Below are 16,584 nucleotides of genomic sequence, written 5' to 3'. Positions count from 1 at the left end.
GCTTCTACATGCCACATGACATCCTCTAGTCCCGCAGATGGAACAAAAATGGATGCTAAGTGATCATACCATTTAAAAACAGATTGTGTCCATCTTTGTTTCAAGTTGGGGAGATTAGCTGGAGTTGTAATGGTTTTAGTAATGCACCCATGGATCCAGGCAAATCCTAAAGTACAGCGACCTATCCACCCTGGAGGAAGCCAGGCCCACAGGTTAGTTCCACATATCCAGTGGGTTCCATTTGGAGCTGGCCATCTAATTCCAGGTCACCTTACCCAATCAGTAACAAAACATTCAGTAGCCTGGAGTACTATTATTTGGGAACACATTTCTAATGATAGCCATCCTCGATACTGTGTGTTATTTGTCCAAGTATCCTACGTATGATTCTTTTGTTCCCAGCATAAAACTGCCTTTTAACTGAGCTGTCCAATCGTGGGTGTGAACCACAAATATGTATCCCGGATCTGATATATGCCATCTTCAGTATAGCGATAAGGAGGGTTTTGTAACTTAGGCCCATATTTGATTGGGGAGTTATGGCTTGATAGCAATCCCCTTTCCTTCCAAATAGCTCCATGGGCATGTAGTACCAGGAAAGCATATTTGGAGTCAGTATAAATGTTAATTCTTAGACTTTGGCAATTGCAAAGTGCTAGTGAGCACTATGGCACACCTAGCTTTTCTTATTTTTTCTATGAAAACTACTGTCATCAGAAAACCAACTGTCATTGATATTTTTAACAGGGGCATCTTAAATCTGGCCAGATAGAGTAAGCAAGATCAATAACCTTTTTGCTCTATAGAGAAAGAAGTACAGTGGTCAGGTTCAGGCATATAGGTAACTAGGTTTAAAGTTTGACAAGTTTTATTTCTGGCATATCTGTTAATGTAGCCCAGTATTTAATAAGTTGGCCTCCATCATCCATTGGTGGCCTTTGGCTTCTAAGACAAATCTGGACCTGATGTGACATCATTATAGTCAAGGACTGTCCCATAGTGAGCTTTGAGGCTCTTTTATAGGAGGGCTGTTCCATGCTTAGCTAAAACATCTATTTGCAATTGCACCTCAACAGAGGTGGCCTCTAGGATAAATATGACAAAGGGGTGAAACCAATAAGAAGACCTTTGAGTGGTCCAGCCTTAACAATATCCTGATTACAGAGGATCATTGTCAAGTGAGAGAACTTATCAAGAGATAAGGGGAGCCCCCCATGGATCATTCAATCCACTCAAAGAAAGTGGGGTCATCCATTATCTCCACAAGTCCATAGTTAATCCTATGGAGTGCGATAGGTTGGCTTTTAGGCAATTTCATTATTACAGTTGTTTAATCATGTGCTGTGGGGTCTGCTAATATCCCCACAAAACAGTAAGATCGACTAAAGAAGCTATTGTACAACTTCTCTGAAGTTTACCTCTAATTGTTTAGCTTAGGTAAACAAACATTTAAAGACAATCAAATCTAGAATTTAACATCCATAAAGGTGTGTTACTAAAACAATTTTTCTCTCTAAAATAACCCTCATTTCCAGAGATAGCCAAATCAGGACTAATTCACTTGTGAAACAAGTCCAGTTTTAACAAACTTGGCCTAATTATTTACATAAGCTCAGTAAGAACAGTGACTGTGATCAATAGATCTTTTAGAATCTGCTTTGCTGGAACTTTGTATAAGGAATCTCTAGGTTGAACTTTTAGTAGCCTCTCCGGGCCAGAAGCCAAGCCCTGTACTTGCCATGAGGCATGCCTGCAATACCTTTGGGCGAATTCCTCTTCCCGAGACTGCACCTACCAAGGAGTGACATTCTTTACTCACCTGGTGGGGCTGCTGGGAACTCTGTAAGCAAGGTATCAGGCCAACAGTCCCAAGGGGCTTTATGGCTCCAGGTTTCATAAAGTCAACCTTAGTTCCTTAAAGCTGTCTGGTCATATCTGAGTCTTTTCAAATATGACATCCCAGTCAAAGCCTTGGTAAAATAACCCGCGTTTCCAATTCTTTCCTGTTACAAGGAGAACAGATTCTTATTGAACTTATGCAAATGACTGATTGCCGTGGAAGAATGAATACTTACTGAGACCTTTTGGTTTCAGAGGGTTCAGATAGAGAGAAAAGGTGAATGCTTTGAGCACTTTTACAAATGAGCACTTTTACATCTCTATAAGTTACAGATAACTTAAGAAAAAGTATCCCTAGTCTGGAAGAGCAAACATTAGAGAGAACGAGCAATGTTTAAAGTAAGACAAAACATTAAGAGACACAACACTATAATCTTTTAGTTCATTTAGTCCCATGTTACTAATTCTGGTGAGTGCGGCTTTAGTCAGTTCTGGAAATTCTTACCCATTTCAGTTTTAGGATTTTCAAGCATATCAAATATCTGTATTTGTCCTGAAAGTCCCTTATAGGAATCTACTTGAAGGTAAACTTATTTTACCAGAGAATTAAAACAATTATAAATGACAAAAACTCAGAATGGATATGGTTAGAGCTAAAGAGAGACGGGAGTTTACAATTTAGCTGCAAGAAAATCAGGTTACAATTTCTGTGACATATTACATTCCCATAATTACAATATCAAGCGATGATCTCTCAAAACATTAAAACTTTAGGAAGTGCATAGAATCTCTAGAATAGTTATAGCATTTTCCCAAATGTAACCCAAGGTTTATCATTGGTTCAGTAGTACTTCATGAGCAACTTCACATACCAAGGAAAAGCCTGAGTTAAAGAGATTTACAATTTAAATCTTGTCAACATTTGCTAAAATCTTAGAAAGTTAAAGCCCATGCCTAAATATAATTAGGGATGTTAAACACCTGATAAAACTGAACATAGAAACTCGTTTTTCTGGGCAGGCAAAGAGAAAACCATTTACATTTTCTTAACAGCAGATCAATTGATCTAAGAAAACATTGTCCTTTTGAACAGAGACAATTTCAGTCTTGTACCAATGTATCCTTAAAACCCATTCATTTCAATCTTAATCCATTCTTGACCATAGCTAAAATTCCTTTTCTGAAGATTTCCCTTCACAAACCTTCTACAACTTTCCTTTGCATTCAGGTTTCGTCCCAAGCCATTTCCTTCCAAACAACCATCTCATTTAGGACAAAATTACCTTCCTTTATCTTCAACAAAATGTATTCCCATTCCTTAAATCTTTCTTACATATCTCCTACTTTCCTACATACAGAGTTTCCCTTTATTTCCATCAGTCTTAGTAACACTAAGCAGAACTTTGTATTCTTAGAAACACCTTTAGTTATTAACCAATTGTGAACTGTTACAACAGAATTCTTCAGGTGGCAATTTATGAATCAGTTAAGTGGCAAACAAGTTTACCAACAGATTTAAATACTCTTAGTTTCTTTGCAGTAAGAAGTCAAAAGCACAAACCTACATCCAGAAATTAACGACTTAGCATTTTATCCTGTTCGGTTAAGACCTAGATGTCCACAATTTAATTCCATTTGTCATTCAAGCAAAACTTTAAAACTTTCAGGTTACCAAAGACTTTGAAAGCTACTTCAGCAATTACCCATTAGAAATTTGAGACAGACAATTAACCATCAGTTTAGTCATTTCTTTGCTAACAAATTTTAACAAGTAACACAAGCTTATTTGACCTTCAGTAAACTTTGATAGAATAAAGCTTCACATTTACTGCTGTAAACTTAAAAGACAGGTCTTAATTAAACCAACAAACTTAACTTAGTTCCAATAGTGATTTATGTTCCACCTGGGCCCACTCCACTTTGAATGTTTACCTGAGACATGCGTGGGAAGATCTGGAGTGGGGGTGTTCTTCTTGCTCCTTGACAGTGAAGAGAGAAGGAGCCGTGGTGCATGATCTAGAGGCTAGTCATGCAGGCTGCACGCACCTTGGTGCAGAAACAGAAGGGGAAAACAGAGGAAACAAAGTGCTGCCAGGAGACAGAGAAAAGATTCCCGGTTTCGGAGCTCATAAGCCCCAACAGAGGAGCAGATGCCATGCTTTCCCACCAGCAAGGGGGAAGGGGTTAGGCAGTCCAAGTCAGGCCAGAGAACACAGGGAAACTTCCCCGAAACAAAGAGAGTTTCGGCAGCTGCTTGGGAATATTCCTTATGGTCTCTGTCTCGAGTTAGACCAACCCCAGTTGGCTCCAGTTATATCCATTAACACGGGATGTGAGTGAGGGAGAAGCCCCCACATCTATTAGGAGAAACAGAGAAATAAAGCCAGAGTCCCCTTTGCTAGGGATGGCCCAGCAACCTGGGTTTACTAGAAGAAGGCTTATTTATGTAATTACCATCCAATATGTCAGGAGAAAGTTTACTAGCTGACTCATTTGGGCAAACACATTTTGCAAAAGCCCCTTAGTCTGGGGTCCTGGTGTAGAGCAATAAAGGCCTAGGTATGAGCAGTGAAGGTGTCCTAGGTCCATTTGCCCTGTTTCCTGCAGAGATCTAACTGATAGATCCCACTGAGGCCATGCATTGTTACAGGAGCTCAGTCCTTTCCTAAGTTTTGCAATCCAAATTATTTCCAGTGGGTTAAAAGGCACCCCAAGGTAGAGTCCTTGGGAACTGAGGAAGCCTACTGAGGCCATGCTTCCAGAAAAGTAATGAAGGTCCATTACCAAATCTCCCCTGACTCCTGGGTAGCGTCCCACGCAGGATATGTCAGAGGTTCCTGTGTGTCAAAAGCGACCAGAGGCATCCCTCAAGATATCGCTATTGATCACCGTCATGCCTTAAAAGGCCCTGGAGGGGTGCCGGCGCCCCTCCACTTCCCCATCGCATCCTAGGCTACAGATGGGTGCCTAGTGAATGGACTAGGAAATTGTGCCATGCCAAGCCATTGTCTATCCTGAAGACTGCATACTGTTTTGCCATATTAACCCACAAAAACGCTAGAGAAGTTTGGCAAGGGGAAATTACCCAATTTCATAGCTTTAGGCGGTTTGCAGAAGACACTGACGAGAAACAGTAAAGATTGAAATCCATCATGGTCTATGCGACATTCCAACACATGTGGTTTTTGCAGCCAACTTCCCTAGGAAACGGTCCCCGGTTGCATTTTAATTCAATCGGGTACTGGTTTCGGCCGGCTCCCAGTGGAGGTCTCGCGGCCAGAAGTGGCTAGACCGGGCATGTGGAGGGGATCACATTAGATCAATCAGGAGGAAACCTCACACGGGAGTCTTAAGATTGGCAGCCGTCCTAGTGACTTAGGTGGCTGTCCCGTGCCCAAGAGAGACAACTTCCTATAAGAACAGGAATAAAGAGAGGCCATCAAGTATCTGGGTCTTATTGCCATTCCGGCCAGGGTACTAGCTTACAGCCAAAAGGCAGACGTTCTCCTCCCCGTGGAGTAGCCACGGGCTAGAGGATTACAGCCTGAGCAATTGACATGCAAGTGTTCCAATAAGACCATACTCCTTGAAAAAGCCCTGGAATGAGAGTACAGGAAAAGGAGAGAAAGTACTCACCAATTTGCACCGAAGCTCAGAGTCCAAATGTAAAGACTCACAAATCTCCTGCCTGGCTCGCCAAAAATGATGAAGTCCCAGAACCTTAAGTCAGGTTCGGTGTGGTGAGGAGGTTCGGAGCCGACGACTAAAGAAAGAATTCTTAAGACGTCATTGGTGCAAAATGGTGGTTTATTAAAGCACGGGGACAGAACCCGTGGGCAGGAAGAGCTGCTGCCCCGGGTTGTGAAGGTGGGCATGTTATATACCCCACGGTTGGGGGGGGGGTGGTGAAGGAATGGGGGATTTCGACAGAGTTCTCACATGCTAGGGAGGGCCTACAAGGTGCCGGGGGGGGGGGGGAGTCTTTGCCATTATGGCTTGATTAATGTCGTCTTTAGGTCAAGCACTAACATCAAGATAATGGGGGATTCTTGGTGGGGCATTATGATCTGGCTATCATTTACATTCCTTTCTACCCCAGTCTCCTCCAGTTTATGGTGGGAGGGGGACATTAGGGCTTCAGGAACCAAGAGTTATTCGCCTCTGGAAATTTGTGCTATTGATAAGGTAACCTCCCTGTTCAGGTCTCTAGGACATCTTGTAGGGCAAGGGAGATTCCTGTTCTGCAGGATTGTGATCCCTGCAAGTTAACTATTTATCATTTTATGGCAGTCAGGGGTGCCTGAGGAATGCTACACATATGGAGGGGAGCGGGTGAAGAGGGGGTGCAAGGCGCCAGCTTTTGCTTTGTCCTCAGCCAGCCTCCTGCTCCCTCATCACTAAGACAAAATTCACTGAAACTAAATTGGTTAATCACTCTATATTCACAGACTAAGAGTGAGCTCCAAGAGAGGGCTAACAATTATAAATGAGGCATACAGTACGGCCATTAATAGTGCATTAATATTGCATTGTCTGAAAAAGAAATATAAGAACTAAAAGTAATCCCTTTACTGAAGCAAAGATTCAAATATCCTCTTCCTCAGTAGACTTTCCTTGTTTAGTTTAAAATTGCATGCACCCAAGTACTAGATTCTATTTAAACTTTGAAATAATTTTCTACAGCACTTACCACTTTTTAATATACTATGTAATTTACCTGTTTGTTATTATTTTTATTATTATCTTTCTGCATTTCACTTGAATTTAAGTTCCTCCAAGGACAGGGTCATGCTGTATCTTTAGTTGGTAGAACATTGCTGGAATCATAATGATATATTTTTAACATGTTTGTCAAATTGATGAAGTTCTAGAACCTAGGTGAGGTTCGGTGGGCTGAGGTCCAGAGCTGATGACCGAGAAAGAATTCTTGAGACATCTTTGGTGCAAAACGGTGGTTTATTAAAGCACGGGGACAGGACCCTTGGGCAGGAAGAGCTGCTGCCCCGGGTTGTGAGGGATGGCAGGTTATGTACCCTGCGGTTAGGGGAAGGTGAGGGGAAGGGAGGTTTCAATAGAGTTTTCAAATGTTAAAGAGGGCCTACAAGGTGCTGGGAGGAGGCCTTGCCCTTGTGGCTTGATCAATGTCGTCTTTAGACCAGCCATTAACATTAAGGTAGTTGGGAGACTTTTTGGTGGGATGTCATAATCCTGCTATCAATCGTCTTTGTTAGTGAGATTTAGGACATTTGTAAGCCAAGGGAGACTCCTGCCTTGCAGGATCGTGATCCCTGCAAGTTAACTATTTGCTTATTGTTCATGGCGTCCAGGCTGCCTGAGGAATGCTACACATATGACTGAGGGGGAGCGGATGGAGAGGGGGGTGCAAGGTGTCAGCTTTTGCTTTGTCTTCAGCCAGCCTCGTGCTCCCTCATCAAAATGAATCCTAGAATTAGCTTGGAAACAATTTTTTGTTAGTATCTGTTGTACATTCCTGTGCACATTCTAGGAGAAATGTAGCTGAAGAGGGAAACGATAAAAATAAGGATATGAGATATGAGAAATTGTCCAGCCCAGCGACTTTAAACTAGACTGTGTGAAGGCTTTCCAAAGGCAGACAGATCATTTTAAAGAGAACGGTGTCCACCACCGATTTCTCAGGGTACAATGACATTGGATTGAGAACTAGCCGATGGTCAGGTCCTGCTGGTACTTTGTTCCCACTTCCTTATTTATACTCACTTTTATCTTATTTTTACAAATGAAAGATATCTGTCACCCATCCTAAAACAATATGAAGCATATCTTTGAGTCATAAAAATTTCTGAGGTTCCGAACAAAGAGACAATAGTGAAAGATTCTCATAGTTGGTAACAAGAGATTTGGCAAGTCATATGGTTTGCAATTGAACAAAATTAGATGAGCCTAGTTGAGCGTCTAGCTGACATCATTAGAATTAACTTGGATAATAGATCGGTGTGTGATTGGGCATTGTAACTTGGAAGGAGTTTCAATAACTTAGTGAGAATTCTGCAATAGAACTTCTTTTATTCCCGTCTTAAGGTTTCTCAGAAATTAAGCCTAAAAACAAGAAATGTGAATAGAACTAGTGTGGAGTCCTGTCTCATTCTAGCAACAATTTTTTCATCCAGCGACCTGATGTTTTAATATCTAATAGCATTAAGAAATATATTTCAAGTAAAATTTTATGGTTGGGTATAATTTTCACAAGTTTGTAATGTTGTTGGACTCAATCTGATACTGCTAATAATTAGCTTACTCCTAAAGAATTTTCTTAGTGCACACATCCTATTATAAGACATTTTTAAAATGTGCATACACACACACACACACACACACGTATATTCTTAATCAAGGGAAGTTTGGTAGTGATCAAGAAAAGACTTCCAGGCATTCCTAGATTCTAGGTCACAGAAGCTGAAATGAAATGTAGCATCCTAGACATTAATTAAGAGGTATTCTTTTGGGATCAATAATTGTGTCAGGGGAGGGAAGAGAAGCTGGTTTGAGCAGAGGGAGCCATAAACCTCAAAGGCAGATCAGGGACAGCGTAGGCTGGCCTGAGGGCGTTTCTGGAGTCAAAAGCGTGCTTCAGAAATGTCCTGGTGAAGGAGCAGGAGGCTGGCTGAGGACAAAGCAAAGGCTGGCGCCTTGCACCCCCCCTTCACCTGCTCCCCTCCACATATGTAGCATTCCTCAGGCACCCCTGACTGCCATAAAATGATAAATGGTTAACTTGCTGGGATCACAATCCTGCAAGACAGGAGTCTCCCTTGGTTTGCAAATGTCTTTGAGATTTACAAACAAAGAAGTTACCTTATCAATAGCCCAATTTCCAGGGACACAGAACTCAGTTCCTCAAGCCCTAATGTCACCCTCCCCTCCCTAGGAGGTAGAAGGAAAAGTAAATAAAGTTAAATTTCTTCTAAACCTAAATCTCATTAACAAGGATGCTTGATAGCAAGAATGTAATATTCCACCAGGAGACTCCCAATTGTCTTTACTTGATAGTAACCAGGCCTTCAATATCCTGATAGTGCTTTTTTCGCATGCGTGGGCTAACCGGCCAGTTCTGCTTCTGTAAGATTGCTTTGTCTGCTTTCGCACGCGGGTCCCCTGACCCAATCCACTGACGCCAAGTATGCCTGTTCATACTGTCAATCAATCAGCTCAGCCCCACCTGAAACTTGTTTGTATCTGTCTATAAAAATCCTGCACCAACCCAGCTCTGGACCTCTCTGCGTTATCGGCAACAAGCGGCACAGAGGTCCAGGTTCGAACCTGCAATAAACGACCCTTGCTGCTTGGCTTTGACTCACGACTCTGGTGGTCTTTTAAGGTGGGGGTAATATTCAATTGGCATTTCACTGGGTGGGACTAAAATGTCCAACGCTTTATACTTCCCACTGACCAATCATCACCCCAAGAAGGGGCATGACTTTGAGCAGGGCTGTTATCTGTAGCTGAGACAAATCCTGAAGAGACCTGAGAACTGAAGGTTGTTTTCAGAGAGTCTTCCTTGTGGCTGGAGCCAAAAGGTCCTCATTGAAGGGGAATCTGGGCAGCACATCTCAGTGTCCAGCACAAATATATTTTACCTTAAAGTAAAATTCTCTGGGGAAAGGGGAATAAGACAGAAGTTTGAGGAGAAAAGAGGTGATAAAATTCTGATTGAAAAGTGTCATCCTTTTCAAATGGATGATGTTGAATAGAAAATCAGTATAGTGTGTATATTTCTTTGGATACATATAAAAAGTTATATAAAATTGCTTCTTATCATATTAGTGGTTATAGTATACTGGCAATTGCATTTGTTGTAGCTACTTAAAGGTGTGATAAACGATTTTAGATGTCAAGTAAATATATGAGGGGCTATTGTTGTTTTTCAAAATTAATGGAGGGAGTAGGTGAGAAAAAAATGAAGAATCCTGGTCTCATCTAACAGGTCATTTTGCAAATGAGAATACTGAGATTCAGAGATGTTATTAAGACTTGCATGAGGTCACACTAATGATATGAAACCAGACTCCTAAAGCAGTTCTCTTCCTTAATGGGTGGTAGTGGAGACCCATTAGGCTACTAGTTGTGAATATACTTTAAGAATGAAGCTGTCCTCAAGGGTTTTTTTTTTTTTTAAGATTTTATTTATTTATTTGACAGAGAGAGATTACAAGTAGGCAGAGAGGCAGACAGAGACAGAGGAGGAAGGAGGCTCCCCGCTGAACAGAGAGCCTGATGCGTGGGGGTTGATCCCAGAACCTGAGATCATGACTTGAGCCAAAGGCAGAGGCTTTAACCCACTGAGCCCCCCCCAGGTGCCCCTCCTCAAGGGTTTCTTGGCCTAGTGTGCCTGGACACCTCCAGACTGCATGCAGCAACGTGTATATTCATGTACATTTTGGTGGGAACTCTTCTATAGCGTTATAGCCGCTCTAGAGAAGACATATAGACCAAGCTTACTGTTAAATTCATACATCTCTAACTCAGCCACTTTTCTTAATTCAAGTCCATTTCTCCTTTGAATCTCTTACATGAGGCTTGTGCTTTTCTCCTTTTCTCCTGCCTGCTCTTACCTCTCCCCTCATTCAAAGATGTGAAATAGTCCTCATGTAGAGAAACCTCCTCAGATTAAATCGTACTTGTACTAAATCATTCCTGATCTCAACAGGGTGATCTCGTGTATGTTAACTATGCCCAGACTGAAGACTTCTTTAAACTAGAGAGGGACCTGAAAATCAATTGCTCTGGGAAGATTGTAATTGCCAGATATGGGAAAATTTTCAGAGGAAATAAGGTAAAAATCATTTTTTTTCTTTACCCCCAATATAAAAAAATATATTGTATCTTACCTGTATAGAAACTTATCCTTAAAACTTTCTGAGGATCATGATCCTTTCATATTTTTTAATACAGCCACATTATGGGGAGGACACATTTACTAGCTTATAGACAGGGATTTTAAATTGGGTCATTGGAGTTTGAACCAGTGTAGAAGTTCAAGGAGAACAAAGCAGATTTTTCCAAACCTGCCCATTATATCTGTGGTCTACATAGAAGCATTCACTGTATTTGTTGTTGCCATCAGTATATTTCTTTTTAATATTCTCTTTGAAAATACTTACTAAATTCAATTTTAATGTGAATTTTTATTATAGGTAATCAGAGAAACCAAATTCTACATAGCAGTTTTTAAAAATTACTATCATTTGGTCTGCTCATTTTTGCCCTCTTTAGTGTGAGACATTAAATTTCAAAAATATTCCTTTCTGGTCATAAGTTATAGAAATCTGGCCTGTAGAGTCAGCTTTCTTCTTGTGCTTCCAGACTAGTGAAAAAAATAACAAGTACTTGTTCTCACTATTATGGACATTTCTGAAAGCTACAGCTCTGACGGATGATCCATCCCTAGAAACTCAATTTTTATTTTATTATTTTATTTTTTTTCTTAGAAACTCAATTTTAGAACCTGACGTAGGAAAAAGCAAAAGCCAGTCCTCTGTGAGATGTCCTTTGTTGTAGGTCTAATGATAAAAATTGAAAATAAAGTTTAGCTATTCATTTAACTGTAATTTCAAAAAAAAAAAAAAATGATATTATCCAATCTGGAACAACCAACCTGAAATAAGAGAGACATTGTGTTTTCCAGGTTAAAAATGCCCAGCTGGCAGGGGCCAAAGGAGTCATTCTGTATTCAGATCCTGCTGATTACTTTGCTCCTGGGGTAAAGTCCTATCCGGATGGTTGGAATCTGCCCGGACGTGGTGTTCAGCGTGGAAATATCTTAAATCTTAATGGTGCAGGGGACCCTCTCACACCTGGTTACCCAGCAAATGGTGAGTGATCAGACCTTAATCATCACACGAGACTAAAAAAAAAAAATTTTAAGTGATTTTATTAAAGAGTTTCCAAATGAAGTATGACTCTTTAAATTCTCTTTACATCTAAGAAGTAACTGGAAATTATTGGCTTAGGTCCCTTACCTATTATTGTTTTCTAATTTTTTTTTTAAGATTTTATTTATTTACTTGACAGAGAGAGAGACAGTGAGAGAGGGAACACAGCAGGGAGAGTGAAAGAGGGAGAAGCAGGCTTCCTGCCGAGAAGAGAGCCTGATGCCCGATGCGGGACTCGATCCCAGGACCCTGGGATCATGACCTGAGCTGAAGGCAGAGGCTTAACGACTGAGCCACCCAGGCGCCCCTCCCTTATCTCTTATTTGGAAACTTTGGGCCTGATGGGTTTTAGAACTCAGGTATTTTCAGATATTTAAAAGTACTGTGGGGCGTATCCCCTATACTGCCTGACACCCAGGATACTGGGATAGAATACAGGAAGCAGGCATATAAATATTTTGCAACAATGTATGGATAATCATAAGCAGAGGTAAGTAATAAAGGATAAATAATATGAATAACCACATGTCTGCTCAAACTAGATTTCACTGTCAAATGAGTTCGCATCAGATCAGGGTTTTTTGTTTGTTTGTTTGTTTTCAGATCAGGGTTTGATGCGAAGTAATCCCTCCACATTTATGGTTTTTAAGTTTTGGGATTTCCTATTTGTGGATAAGGGACAGCAGAGAAGAAGTTCTATAAACCTCCAAAGTGACACATTTAAAATATAGAGTCCTGGTGTGCCTGGGTTGCTCAGTCAGTTAAGCCTCTGACTCTTGATTTCGGCCCGGATCATGATTTTGTGGTTGTGACATTGAGTCTCACATCGGGCTCCACACTCAGCCCAGAGCCTACTTGAGGATTCTCTATCTCCCTCTCTCGTAGCCCCTCTCCCTGCCCATACTCTGTTTCCCAATAAATAAATAAAATCTTAAAAAAAATATAGAGAGTCTAGAAAATGCTTATTGCATCTGTTATATAAATACCATAGTGATAACTTTCTAGGAGTGTTTCCTGAATGACAGCTCTTACACGTATTAACAGACCTATTAGCTTCGTAATATTACTGCCTGTGCTTGACAGAAGGAAACAGAGACAAGAGGGCCGTTGTCCAGATCATCACACTTAGAAGTGACTGCTTCCGGTAGCCTGGCTCTGGATGCACATGCTTGTGTAGGGCTGAAGTGCTTCCCTGTAAAATTGTCGATCATGAACAAAGGGAGCCATTTTTATTTTTAATGTACTCCACTATTTGATAAGGTTTACAAATATCTGTGACCACTCAGTTTGTGTGTGCGTGTTTTGTTTTTTTTAAAGATTTTATTTATTTATGAGAAAGAAAGAGAGAGCCAGAGAGAGCTTGAGCAGGAGCAGAGGGAGAAACTGGCTCCACACTGAGCAGGGAACCCCAAGTGGGGCCTGATCCCAGGATCCTGGGATTATTACTGGAGCCGAAAGATACTTAACCCACTGAGCCACCCAGGCACCCCTGAGTTTGTGTGGTTTAAAAATAGCTAAGGTGTATATCTTGGATAAAATAGGTCACCAAAATCAGGGAAATACAAATCAAAGCCACAGTGAGATGCCACCTCACGCCAGTCAGAATGGCTAAAATTAACCAATCAGGAAACGACAGGTGTTGGTGCGGATGCAAAGAAAGGGGAACCCTCCTATACTGTTGGTGGGACTGAAAAATGGTGCAGCCACTCTGAAAAACAGTATGGCGTTGCTCAAAAAGTTGGAAATAGAGCTACCCTACACCCAGCAATTTCACTACTGGGTATTTACCCCAAACATACAAATGTGATGCAGAGGGGCACCTACACCCCAATGTTTACAGCAGCAATGTCTACAATAGCCAATCTATGGAAAGAGTCCAGATGACAGATGAATGGATGAAGAAGATGTGGTGTATCTATAATGGAATATTATACAGCCATCAAAAATGAAATCCTGCCATTTGCAAAGATGCGGATAGAACTAGAGGGTATTATGCTGAACGAAATAAGTCAGTCAGAGAAAGATAATTATCATATGATCTCACTGATATGTGGAATTTAAGAAAAAAAGCAGAGGATCATAGGGGAAGGAAGAGAAAAATGAAAGAAGATGAAACCAGAGAGGAAAACAAACCATAAGAGACAATCTCAGGGAACAAACTGTGGGTTGCTGAAGAAGAGGGGTGTGGGGACATGGGGTGGCTGGGTGATGGACATTGGGGAGGGAATGTGTTGTGGTGAATGCTGCTGTGTTGAATGTAAGACTGTTAAATCACAGACGTTTACCCCTCTCTGCCTATTTGTAATCTCTCTCTCTGTCAAATAAATAAATAAAATCTTAAAAAAAAAAAAAAGACTTTGGAAAAAGAAAAAAGAAAGGGACTGAATTTTTACTAAGATGTGTTCCACTTTTTTCAGAATATGCTTATAGACGTGAAATCACAGAGGCTGTTGGTCTTCCAAGCATTCCTGTCCATCCAATTGGGTATGATGATGCGCAGAAGCTCCTGGAGTAAGTTTGTCAGCAGCAAACAGGTGGCTGTTGAGATATTTCTCTTTATTGGCCACCTTCAACTATCAACAGTATTCAACATCTGACTATTTCTTCAATATTCAGAAATGCTGAAATTCTCTGAGATGGTAGAACCTATGATTTTGTCACCATGCTAAAGAATAGTGGTTCTAGCCTGGAATTTACGGTACGGAGTGGTATCCAGTGTGTAACAGTCATAAAAATGAGACTTCCGGCTCTCCAGCTGTAGGGGCATGATTGATCAGTGGTGTTAGCTACTGCGTTTTGAAATCCATCACCCTGTTTGGGTCAAGGTCGCACTTCCCACAGGTGTTCCCAGTCAGTGACTGGTCGCAGCAGGGACAACTGGAAACAGGCCCATTGCTGGGAAGCACATGGGAGACGCTCTCAGGGGAGACTTTGTCTCAGGAATCTATGACAGGCAGGGTTGCCCAACTTGACGCCCCCACCCACCACCCTTTCCTTCCTTCTCTTTCTCCTTTACCCCACATGAGACCTTCATTGCAGTCTGTTGGCTTTTCAGCCTTGTCTGGCCTTCCCCCCTCGCCCCCGCTATTTCTCTCACAAGCTTTTCTCGCAAGAAATCTCTTACTCATCTCATCCTCATATTGTCCACAGCTTGGGTGACCCTGGGAGAGCAGTTCCATTTTATTTTCCTCCCTATTCTTCTTCCCCCTTTGCTTTCCTGACGTTGGAACCCTTTCCCCATTGCTGCCCTGCTTTTTTCCTTCTGCACGTACCTCCTTGTCCAGTCTCCTTTAGGAAGGAGGGAGCATGACTTCTCTGTAAGTAGGGGTGAGAGAAGCATCTGGTAGTACCTTTTCTTATTTGCGTTTAAGGCATTCTTGATCATTTAATTCCTATCTCCATAAGGAGATGTTTTATGACCTCCTTTTACAGTGGAGAAGGCTGACATTTGGAGTAGTGGAGGGACCTGTCCCATTTAAGGGCAGATTAAGGAATAGCACCTTGGTCTTTTTTGCTTTTAGACTCAGCTTTGCCCCATGGATTAGAATTCAGGATCCAGGCACAACTTCTGAGGGTACCATGTCTCTGTGTTTATCTAAACATATTTATAAAGTCTAAATATCTTTGATATTTAAAAGATGAAAGTGATTATAACATTACTTATAATAGTGGAAAACTATAAATAACATATCTTTAGTAATCAATAAGTAGTCGGATACATCACTGCCTATGATAGTACATGGAGCTGTTAAAATATATCTTCTACAAGAACATCTAATAATATGGAAACATGCATATGCTACACTACTAAGTGGAAATGGCAGATTTATCTAGCTATCTAGATATCTAGAGATAAATATATAGATATGCAGAGACATATAGAGAGAATAATCTCAATTATGTAAAAGTTTTTTTAAAACCTCGATTATCTTTTTAATTAGAAAAAGAATTCATGGAAAGAAAGAAGGACAGATCTTATAGAATTGATTTGAGGTGTACTTAATTATGTCTACCATTTGACTGCTCTGATTAATTAGTTCAGTGTCAGTTATATCCTAAGTATGGGCTAGAATTACTTGGTCAGAAAAAAAACACAAATGCACTTTGTCTCTGCTGTACTTAAGTCAGCTTCTTTAAGCCATCTTGTAAATGCAATCACCATTAATAACATCACTACCATGGAAAAGTGCATTTTGCTTTGAAAACACCATAATTAAAAATGAACTTTGGAAGCACAGTCTACTTGGAAATAGATGATCTTCATATATTAAAAGCAGGAAGACAGCTCCTATTTCTTTTCCTTATTTTTTAAAAGATTTTATTTTTAAGTAATCCCTATAGCCAACGGTGGGGCTCGAACTCACAACCGCAAGATCAAAAGTCGCATAATCCACCAACTGAGCCAGTGGGGCCCCTCTCCTATTTCTTTTTCCATACTTTCCAAGATATAATGAAACATTCTACAAAGTTGGAATTTAGTCTTATACTTTTTTTTTTTCAAAAAATACACAATTTGTTTATGAATTTCACTGTGTAAATTTTCTCCCTCAGCACACTTAGGTGAGGATTATGCTTGTTGTCCCTGACAGTTAATTCTCAGATGTCCACAAACAGTTAACCATTTAACATGATGTATTAATTGCAAAAGATGTTTTACACGTTGGATACATCTTAAAAGAGAATTTCTTAATAAATCTGTGAGACAGTGGAGATACAAAATCATATAAGGGCCCAAGAATGTTGAGCATTTCAATAAAAGATGATGAGATGTGAATTAAAGTAAAGCAAAACCACTTTTCCTTGGGTGGGAGGGATTTCCCTCTATACTGGGGGG

The 16,584-nt window shown here is 40.7% G+C and overlaps 1 protein-coding gene across 4 annotated transcripts in view; it reads left to right on the top strand.

The window, feature by feature from the left end:
• Nucleotides 1-16,584, top strand: part of FOLH1 (folate hydrolase 1) — a 68,204-nt gene that overhangs the window by 22,652 nt on the left and 28,968 nt on the right. For all 4 annotated transcript variants that reach the window (XR_014299134.1, XM_082684395.1, XM_082684394.1 and 1 more), the window contains exons 5-7: nt 10,526-10,651; nt 11,504-11,690; nt 14,168-14,261. Coding sequence is in view for 3 of the 4 variants with exons in the window: in XM_082684395.1 (XP_082540521.1) it covers nt 10,526-10,651; nt 11,504-11,690; nt 14,168-14,261 (407 nt within the window). In the remaining variant the exon portion in view is untranslated. The remainder of the gene's footprint in view (nt 1-10,525; nt 10,652-11,503; nt 11,691-14,167; nt 14,262-16,584) is intronic.

Source organism: Mustela nivalis (assembly GCF_964662115.1).
Source record: "Mustela nivalis genome assembly, chromosome: 9".
NCBI lineage: Eukaryota > Metazoa > Chordata > Mammalia > Carnivora > Mustelidae > Mustela > Mustela nivalis.
The sequence above is the reverse complement of the archived record's forward strand: the minus strand, read 5'-3'. Positions and strand labels throughout refer to the sequence as shown.